Source organism: Adiantum capillus-veneris, chromosome 29, assembly GCF_014529385.1.
Source record: "Adiantum capillus-veneris isolate H3 chromosome 29, ASM1452938v2, whole genome shotgun sequence".
NCBI lineage: Eukaryota > Viridiplantae > Streptophyta > Polypodiopsida > Polypodiales > Pteridaceae > Adiantum > Adiantum capillus-veneris.
Window position 1 is genome coordinate 4,357,038 of NC_140959.1, and position 10,519 is coordinate 4,367,556.

General features: G+C 45.1%; 1 protein-coding gene across 1 annotated transcript in view; it reads right to left on the bottom strand.

The window, feature by feature from the left end:
- The window catches only part of LOC147418669 (uncharacterized), a 28,420-nt gene extending 18,746 nt beyond the window's left edge, over positions 1-9,674 (bottom strand). The window contains exon 1 of the mRNA XM_086505421.1: positions 9,376-9,674. Within this exon, the coding sequence (XP_086361547.1) occupies positions 9,376-9,643 (268 nt within the window). The 5' untranslated portion in view covers positions 9,644-9,674. The remainder of the gene's footprint in view (positions 1-9,375) is intronic.
- Positions 9,675-10,519: the final 845 nt, after the last annotated feature.

Sequence of the window (10,519 nt, forward strand, 5' to 3'; positions counted from 1 at the left end):
CATCAAACCAATTCCAAACCTATATCACCCATCAAGACAAAAAACAAAAAAGAACAAGCAATACGCAGGCAAAACAGGCAAACATACACACACACACCTCAACCACAAGCAGTGATGCAAAACGCACTCACCACAAGCACATGCAGATCCACAAGCACAAGCATCACACACAAAAGAAATAAGGCGCATCCAATTAAGCAAGCTAACATACAGAAACCATGAGAAACAAAGAAAAATACTTGCATAAGAAAACAACGAAAGGGAAGAAACCGTCGCAGGCAGCACATGTGACGCGTAACGAGAAGGCACAACGTGCAAATGGAAAAGACCAAACTGATCAAACTTTAGACGCTTCAAAACAACTGAACTGAAAGAGATTCGTGCACGACACAGAGACACGGAGTGGCAGAGTTCCACCCCAAGAAAGCACTAGTCCCAAACAATGGCACCCCTTTTGGTATTTCTTTATATTGCTTCAACACAGGACAGCACCGGTGGCTCTACTCTGCATTTGCTCCCGCTAGAGAGAGCCAACCATTCAGATTTAAAGGCCCCAATCCTTCTAAAAGCAATTCACATGAAAAGCATTAACCCCAAAAGCATCTGGTTCAAAAGCTAGCATTCTGTCGAAACTCTTTGAAGATGAAAAAAAACCTTGGTCGTCCTCGAAACAAACACGCTTCTTAGATTTGGACACCATCTCGAAAGTCCTTCCGGCCCAAATAACCAAGGAAATCCATCGAATTCTTCTTCTTCCAATAGTGCTTTAAGCTTTTCATCATTTGGTAGGTTCTTCTTTTTAAGAGCTTGGTCAAACTCTTTCTGCAAGTACAGTTTCTGCTTTTCTGCGCTCGGCTTTGCTTTCTGTTTCATTACCGTCTTGAGGGGAGAATCGACGGCCTCTCACCATCCAGAGTGCATCTTGTCGAGCAAGTAATTCTTTAGGTGATTCATACATGGGTCTTTGGAGTACTTGATTAACCTTTTCAAACACATGTCAACCTGCAATTGACATGTCTAGAGTGCATCAATCAGGCAAGTAACTCTTCAGGTGATTCATATATTTTGGATCTTTTGAAGTACTTGATCAACCTTTTCATACACATGTCAACCTGTGTAAGGTGCAACGGAAGTGAATGTTGATAGTGCTCAGGATGAGTACTCCAAACTATGCTCAAGGGTTCCTTTTACTTACGGAAGGGAGAGCCTTCCGTTCTTACAGAGAGAGTGCAAGTGCAATGATCACAAAAAAAGTGAATACTACTGTGAATGAGAGTGTTGAGAATGAGAGAGAGAGAGAGAGAGAGAGAGAGAGAGAGGATACGACACCAGACGGTTCTCAAACCCTCACGGCTGTAAGGTTACCGAGGGTGAGCGTAAGTAACTCTAAAGGTAGCAATCCAAATGATCAGGAGTGTAGAAGAGCAACTGCACTACCATCCAAGCCAAGCTCCGGGTGACTCCGGATCTAGTCGCGTAATGATGCCTGATCTCCCGCATCTCGCGGGTAAACTCTCCAAGAGAGTCCAAAGCACTAAAGTCCCACTCCAGTCTGTAGATCCAAGCAATGAACATGTCCAAGAAGAGATCCAAGATACTATCCCTAAGTCCATGTAGATGCTCCTGTGTAAGCAAGTGATATGACTTGTCAAGGTCACAGTGGTGAGTGTCTATCCACACACCTGAAGCTCTGATACCACTGTCACGAGACGGGCACCACGTGCCAACGGAAAGGAACAGGCTGAACAGATTTTAGAACAATTACTACAGATTGTGAGGTGCTTTTCCATTCAATAAAAGAGTCAGCAACCATGTCTGTGCATTCACCTTGAGATGGGATGTTGCTTTTCGACCCTTGGAAGCCTCTTAAGACAATGATGTCAAATTGTCAGATAAGAGAGTCCTTTATTCGTATCCTTGAATTCGGAGAAAGCATCAAACTTCGCACTTTGGCTGTCATCCTTGAATCATAGTCACCGGCGACGGAGGGGACGGGGGACGACCAAAACCGGGATAGGGACGGGCTGGGACGGTAGGGAACGGACGAGTGAGGAGATTCCAAGTGGGAACGCATGCAAGACGTCCGGGGACGGATTGAAACGGCCGAGGACCCGGACGGGGACGGTCGACCGGTCAACGGTCTTTTTTTAAAGAATTGAATTTTGGGCCGTTTCAAACGGCCAGTTGGCAGCCAAACAGCTCTTTTTTTGGATGTTGAAAGTTTGAAGCAACCTGGTGGCTATAAAAGCCACCCTTTGGGTCACTTTGACATATGTCTCAAGCTCTCAACCTCAATGGTCCTCAAGTTCTCATTGCTCAAGCCTCTCCTCTCTACCTTCGGTGCTTCGTCTCTACAATCTACCCTCTCCTCAAGGCTCAAGGCTCGAAGCTCTACCTTTGAGTCTCCTCTCTACCCACTTGGCACTCTCTCTCTCCTCTACCTTTGAGTCTCCTCTCTACCCACTCTCTCCCTCCTCTACCCTCTCAACTTTCAAGCTCCCCTCTACTCTCTCTCCACACAAGCTCTCAAGGTTGGACCAGTCCGTACGTGCTGATCCGTACTATACGGCACGTCCTTACTAATCGTAGAGTACACGGACTAATCGTACTGTACACTAAGGTTTTTTTTTTTTTTTTTTGTGGAGGGGGTAAGTTGGGCATCCTCATGGCAGTGACTAGGGTCCATACATTTTCACACATTTCAGCAGGGTGTTTTTATTTAGTGTGCTCTATTAGGAGCCATTTTGTCTTTGACATTTGTCACTATTGTGGGTCGCTCCTTATTAACAGTTGTGGGCTACTTGAAGCAATGTTATGTTCACACTTTTGACTCTTTATTATGTAGTATGTACACTTTTATTGTTCAATTGTTAGCGGGTACTTTCATTGTTGAATGCTTGAAGGTTTTTCATTGTTCTTGTCAGCAGATACAAACGTTTAATGTATATTTTACACGATCGTTACTTGGTACTTGGCTAGTGAATCTCTAGCTGATAATGTAAAGTGCAGCGGAAGTGAATGTTGAACTTTCCTCAAGATGAGTGCTCCGAACTGTGCTCAAGGGTTCCTTTTACTTACGGAAGGGAGAGCCTTCCGTTCCTTTAGTGAGAGAGTGCAGTGGACACAGACAAAATGGTGAACACTGTGAATGGAGGTGCTGAGACTGAGAGATAGAGAGAGAAGAATACGACACCAGAATGTTGTCAAACCCTCCTTCGAAGGCCCCACTCTCTATGGCGAGAGCGGTCTACTATTGATTGCACAAATCTCTACAATTCTATGGACTTACTGACGATGTCAACGACGATGAGGACGACGACGAGACGGGTTGAAATTTGAAAACGCTAATGGCTGAAATCTGCAAATCTTTATCTGCTGAATTCTGACTCTACGGCGATGACGACGGCGATGCGACGACGACGCGCTGAAAACGCAGATGCTGAAATCTGCGTTTTTCGGGCTGAATCTGCAAACTTCGGTGAATCTGACTGTGCGGCGAGGATCTGCTGCGGGAAGGTGAGATCTACGAGGTTTGGGGCTTCTACTGCGGTGTCTTGATGCTGAAAACTGAAAACGCTGATGCTACTTGTGGTTCTGTCGCGATGATCTGCAAAACGTTGAGTGGTCCTGCTTATCCAAAATGCTAGGGCTGATTCTGTGCTGATGCAAAAACGCTATGGATCTGTTGTGTCTTGCTGTCGCCAGGGCTGATCTGTAATGCAAAAACGCCAAGGCTTTGTTGATGAAAAATGCTAGGCTTGTTGTTGGCTGAAAACGCTAGGTTTTGTTGCCGGGGAAGGTCTTGCTGAGAAGGTGCCCGTTGAACACTATGTTCCTAGTGTCTCTTTTGCCAGAAAGTGCTAGCGCTAGGGTTTCTTATATACTAGCTTGCTAAATTGTCCTACCCAATTTCCCAACAAAAGTCACTTAAAGATAACAAGTGAAAATTGGCTAAAATAGGGATAATAGATCTATGCACTATAAAAATGCTCCTAATGGAATCTGATGAAAATCTGATGATCATGTTGTGTGCAACCAAAGGATATGCATCTACTCTTAAGTGTCTGGACATGCACGGTCTACGAACAGACTCACAAAAGTGCCAGAACACTTCCTAAGCTAAGCTGACTGAACTGAATTGAACCCTTGTCATGATGTAGCTTGTCCCTCCTTTTCAAAGTGAGGTACTGGTACCGAACTGTATGGTGTCGAGGGAGATCGCCAACAACGTCTAAAATCCTGGAAAGGACCCTTCGCCAGCCCACTTTGATGCGTGGGTCATGCGTTACTTGAACTTCATAAAGGTCTGCAACACTTGCTTCTTTGGGCCACGCCGAAAGCGACACAAAGTCATTTGTGGCTACTTCAATGCTTCAACTTCGTCTATAGTCATGCGTCTACCTTCTTCAAGAATCTCCGAAGCTGAAAATTCCTGAAACCACTTCCAACACAAAAACATGAACATACCCATTCCATGTATAGTGACTGGAAAAATTCTAGTCTTCTTTAAAGATTGTGCAACAATGGAATCGAAACTTGTCTTTCTGATCTAAATCAATCAATTGTGGCAAATCACAATGAAAATGCCGATGCTTGAAGATCAATATTTCTTGTGCTCTTTCGAATACTGTGTCATGCAAAGGAAGCGACATGGAATGTGAATTCCTTGGGTGCAAACATTTCATCTTTTCATGCGTAAGCCGCATACATCCGTGCTCATTCATGAGTGAATCGTGTTCATCATGCAATATGGCATGCCTATGAAAAGGGATCACATAGGACAGTGACTAAAATACAGGAAACCATCACAAATAAAACACTCGAACAATGCGTACTGACTAATCATGCACACACATAATACTTCCTGTGGAGGTTCCTTGGACATCGACTCGAGAGCCAAGATCGGTTCTTCGTGATTGATCGAATCTGCAATGAGGTTAGCTTCACTAGAAAAAGTATCAACTAAACCATCATCCTTGTGAACAATCACATCTTTATCCTACAAATCATCATAATCGTGAATAATCACATCTTGATCATGCAAATCATCATGCTTATCATTATCAAGCAATTCATCATGCTTATCATATCATGCAAATCATGTGTATCGTGCTTTGGAAAAGAAGAGACTGAGAGAGTCTCCTTCTCCTGTTTCTTTTCAATCTTCGCCTGCACAGTAGAAATGAGAGATGAAGAATGAATAACTTGCTCTCCACGAATGACAATGGGAGAGTCACTTTTGGCATTGAAAGTGAACGTATTTTCCGCCCAATCAATGAGAGGGTTATGCTCACGAAACCATGGAATGCCCAAAAGCACATCACATCCTGGAAGAGTCTCGAGAGACTACAAATTTTCTGCGGAAAGACGCTTGTTGAACAATGAACAAAACATCAAGGCACTCTTGCGTGATGAGAGAGTCCATACCGGGAGTGAAGCCCGACACCTCGAAAGGAGATGTCTTGCTAACCTCCAAGCGGGCTCTTTCGACAAGAGAGTCACTAATCACATCATGCATACTACCTGGGTCAAACAATATGACAAAACGCTGACCCTTCACATGACCATATCATTTAATGAGAGACTCATCAATGGGAGGATCATGAGAAACTTGGGTCACACTCATGTTCTCATTTATTGCATTGACAGAGGAAGTGGGTTATGTGGGTTCTTTGAATTCATTCAGTCAAGCTTAGGACATGTTCTTTTGATGTGACCCTTGATGTGACAATGAATCTTCCGACGTGATGTATCCCTAAAATTCCTTGGTCTGCCTTTTCATATGGAGTGAGTTTAGGTTTAGCAATTGTTATTGCTTTACCCTTAGGTTCATTTTGAGTGTTTTTTCTGAGAGACTAAAGGAAGATTGGATAGAAGAAATACCGTTCTTACCGTTATGAGAAGTCTGAGTGCTACTTGGAGAAGTCTTGTTTTTCTTAGGCTTTCCCTTATTGTGCTTCATGTCCTATGCGAAAGCAATCGCAACAGCCTTGTTGAGATCGATTAGATCGAGTACTTCGACATTATACTTGATATACTCGTCCAATCTATAAAGGAATGCCTCCTTGCGCTCATCATCCGATTTGCGCAATTGGGTACCGAGCTGCAAAACACGATTAGAGAAAGACATAACTAGCATACCATTTTGCTTGAGACCGCACCAATCGTCTTTCAACCGTGCTAGGTACTGTGGTGGCATAAACTGCGCCTTGAGCTTGTCTTGGAAGTCGTTCCAATTGAAGGAAAGGGGCGTACCTTCCTCGGCTTCCTCTAGGTGTACGGTCAACTATGCCTCTTGCCATGCATGGTACCAATTAATGGCATCACAGGCAAGGTACATGGCTGCCGTCAAAACCTTGCTATTTCCTGTCTTCTTAGTTGTTGCAAAATAATCATTAAATTGATGCAACCAAGAATGAATAATCGTAGCATCCATCTTACCATCATACTTACTGAACGTGATCTTCTATGTGACGGGGTTGTTAGAGCCCGAATCTCGGCTTGCGCCACGTGATGAACTACCAACATCTTTGGCCGGCTCGGGTTTCGAAGTGAGAACTTGTCAAACCAACGCTTGCATGTGTAGGTCTCTCTGTATCTCACGCTCTGCCTCCAAGGCCGCTCGTCTTTCTTCACGTGCTTCGCGCTCGCGCTCCAAGGCAACGCGATTTGCTTCCATCATCAACTTGACCGAAACCTCCATAGGATTTGGTGCAAACCGTGGCGTAGATGGAAAGGGGGAGGGTCGGAAAAACCTCCTGGTGGGGAAAATTCTTCTTCACCTTCTTCATGATCATCACCTTCATGCAAAGTATCCATTTCGCTTCGGGTGATGACCATACACTGAGATCTTTGGTTCTTAAGTTCACGAGGAACTTGGGTTCTTGTGGGTCTGAGGTTCTTCGGTTCTTGAGGGTCTTGAGGTTCTTGAGGTTCTTCTTTAGCTTGCAATTTGTGTTAGAGAAGGATCTTCTCTAACCCAAGCTCTTCTCTTTCCCGCGGACGCACCCCTTGGAGGCCTTGCGCTCACACCAAGGTTGCTTTTTTCCACCTCACGTCAATTGGCCGGCCACTAAGTGCACGGTCCGCTCTCAATGAGTAAAAAGAGAATCAAGGGAAGACTGGACAAGCCCTTCTTTCTTGGGTTTCCTATCACTCTTCAAAAACACGATTAGGAATCGACACGACCAAGAGGACTTGGGATACATGCAACCGCAACAAGCAAAAAAGAATTCTTGTGGTTCTTTCCATGAGTGATACAGAACACTGTCAAAGCTCTGATACCAATGTAAGGTGCAGCGGAAGTGACGTTGCTCAAGATGAGTGCTCCGAACTGTGCTCAAGGGTTTCTTTTACTTATGAAAGGCTCTGCCTTCCGTTCCTTTAGTGAGAGAGTGCAATGGACACAAACAAAGTGGTGAACACTGCGAATGAAGGTGCTCAGACTTAGAGATAGAGAGAGAAGAATACGACACCAGAATGTTGTCAAACCCTCCTCCGAAGGACCCACTCTCTATGGCGAGAGCGGTCTACGAAAGACTCAAGGGTTTCTTTTACTTACGAAAGGCTCTGCCTTCCGTTCCTTTAGTGAGAGAGTGCAATGGACACAAAGTGGTGAACACTGCGAATGAAGGTGCTAAGACTTAGAGATAGAGAGAGAAGAATACGACACCAGAATGTTGTCATACCCTCCTCCGAAGGACCCACTCTCTATGGCGAGAGCGGTCTACTATTGACTGCTAATCTCTACAATGCTATGGACTTGCCGACGATGTCGACGACGATGAGGACGATGACGAGACGGGCTGAAATCTGAAAACGCTAATGGCTGAAATCTGCAAATCTTTATCTATTGAATTCTGACTCTATGTCAGTCACGACAGCGATGACGACGGACGACACGCTGAAAACGCAAATGCTGAAATCTGCGTTTTCCGAGCTGAATCTCCAAACTTCGGTGGATTTGACCATGCGGCAAGGATTTGCTGCGGAAGGTGAGATCTACGAGGTTTGGGGCTTCTACTACATTGTCTTGATGCTGAAAACTGAAAACGCTGATGCTACTTGTGGTTTTGTCGCGATGAATCTGCAAAACGCTGAGTGGTCCTGCTGATCCAACGCTAGGGCTGATTCTGTGCTGATGCAAAAATGCTATGGATTTGCTGTGTCTTGCCGTCTCCGGGGCTGATCTGCAATGCAAAAACGCCAAGGCTTTGTTGATGAAAAACGTTAGGCTTGCTATTGGCTGAAAATGCTAGGTTTTGCTGCCGGGGAAGGTCTTGCTAAGAAGGTGCCTGTTGAACACTGTGTTCCTGCTGCCTCTTGTGCCAGAAAGTGCTAGTGCTAGGGTTTCTTATATACTGGCTTGCTAAATTACCCTACCCAATTTCCCAACAAAAATTGCTTAAAAATAATAAGTGAAAATTGGCTAAAAGAGGGAAAATAGGTCTATGCACTGTAAAAATGCTCCTGATGAGCTTTGGGTTAGTGACGTTCTGCCACTATTTGTAAACTTCTGTTAACTCACAAAATCTGGTTACAATTAGCATGCAGGCCACATCCTAATAGCTCTTGGTTGCCAAAAGCAAGTGCTTTAACAATTGAGTGCTTCCAAAAGCAACTTGGCCACAAATAATCCATGTAGGGACTCCCAAAAAGCTGTAGCATGTAGCAGCCAAGTCGACGGTCCAAATCAAGCCGAACAAAACTGGTACGTCATCGGTCCAAACAATAGTCCTTTTCCTCAATGGATGGCACATGCCAAGCATCTACAACAAAGGTCGCAAACAAGATTTTGTCCCACACATCTCTCTCTCTCTCTCTCTCTCTCTCTCTCTCTCTCTCTCTCTCTCTCTCCCCGTGTGTGTGTGCCCGTGTGTACGCTAGGATCGACTACTCTTAGGTGCGACCCAAGATAGCCCATACGTTGTTGCACTTATCGTGTGTACAAGTGGGGATAGTGGATGCAAATGCTAATGTCATTGGCCAATGAATTATCACTGGTGGCACTACTACCGCCACTAGTATGGTCGAGGCTACCACCACACTCTTTATTATCTTCTAGCTCAAGCAAGCAGGTCAGTGTTGTAAAAGCATCTTGCGTTGGAGGAGATAATGAAGGAAAGACCAAAAGGCACTCTTTATCTCTTCGCAGTACTTGCATGGCCATAAACTGTAGTCCGCATCTCTTAAGAGGCATTCTATTAAGCGTACGAAATTTATCAAATAAATATTCACTGATCGAGCGATTCAGATGAATAGCTCAAGCAGGCTAGGTCAGGATTTCCATCAAGAAAAGACGTAAGAATCAGAAGAATCAGCAGCCCCCCCCCCCCCCCCCCCCCCCCACCAACCAAAAAAAAAGAGGCTACATACCTTGAATCTTTTTGTCCTGCTGAGGAGGAGGAGGAGGAAGAGGCGAAGAACGATCGGAAGGGGATTCGACAGCGGCGTTGTCCTCAGGAATCGCAAAACTGGGAGCTTGACGCTTTGGCGACTTGGCCGTTAGCACGGCAATGCCCGAGCGTAGAAAGGGAGGTTGTCGCTGCAGTAAGCAACGGGTGGTAGAGAAAGAGGGACAAGTAGCAGACACCATGAGCGACATTTCTGGAACGATGTTTGAAGATCGAGTTAAAAGCTGCATGGCTGAGACTCCACACTATCTCGCACGGGCAACTTCAAATGGGATCATAAGGTTGAGGTGATTCGGACCGTAACATGCACATTTGTAAATTCGGGGAGAAAAGTAGATTCACGTAGGCTTGTAAATTCGGGGCAATTCGCACCTCACGTCTTGAACCCGCGACTTCCCCACGGTGAGCCATGTGCACTAACCACTACGCTCGCATGTGTTCGTTGAAATATAGGGGATTCGAGTATCTTATATCGTAAATGTGAGTCGATTAGTAAATTCGGGCAGACTAGTAAATCCGGAGTGATTGTCAAATCTGACGATCCACGATTGGCGCACCTCGCGTTTTCCTCCTCCACCATTGATCCCATTTGATCATGCCCGTGTCATATAGTGATGAACGTGTCTGAGTGTGGAAAACGTCGTAGGAAATTATCACCAAGTGTGGTCATTTCCACAGAGAGAGAGAGAGAGAGAGAGAGAGAGAGAGAGAGAGAGAGAGTTATGTAACCTTTGATTCTCTCTAATATGTCGCTACGATCCAAAGAAATGCCTTGTTAGTTGAGCGCGATTCCAAGGAAATGAGAAGTTGAAGGGAGAGTATGCATTTCTCAGGTCTCTTCGATGTTAAAATTCTCTTCTTCTTCTTCTGTCGGTCTCTCACGAAGCACACCAGGTGGCATATTCGGTGTCTCGTGAAGCATCTTTCGAGAGCAACTTGCGATTTAACCTCTCTCTCTCTCTCTCTCTCTCTCTCTCTCTCTCTCTCTCTCTCTCTCTCTCTGCGCCCCAGCTCTCATGGGAGGATGAGCAACCACGGGTGCACAATAACATAGAACAATGAAGGTGATTGAGAGATGGAGCGCCGTAGGATGAGCAGTGGTCAGG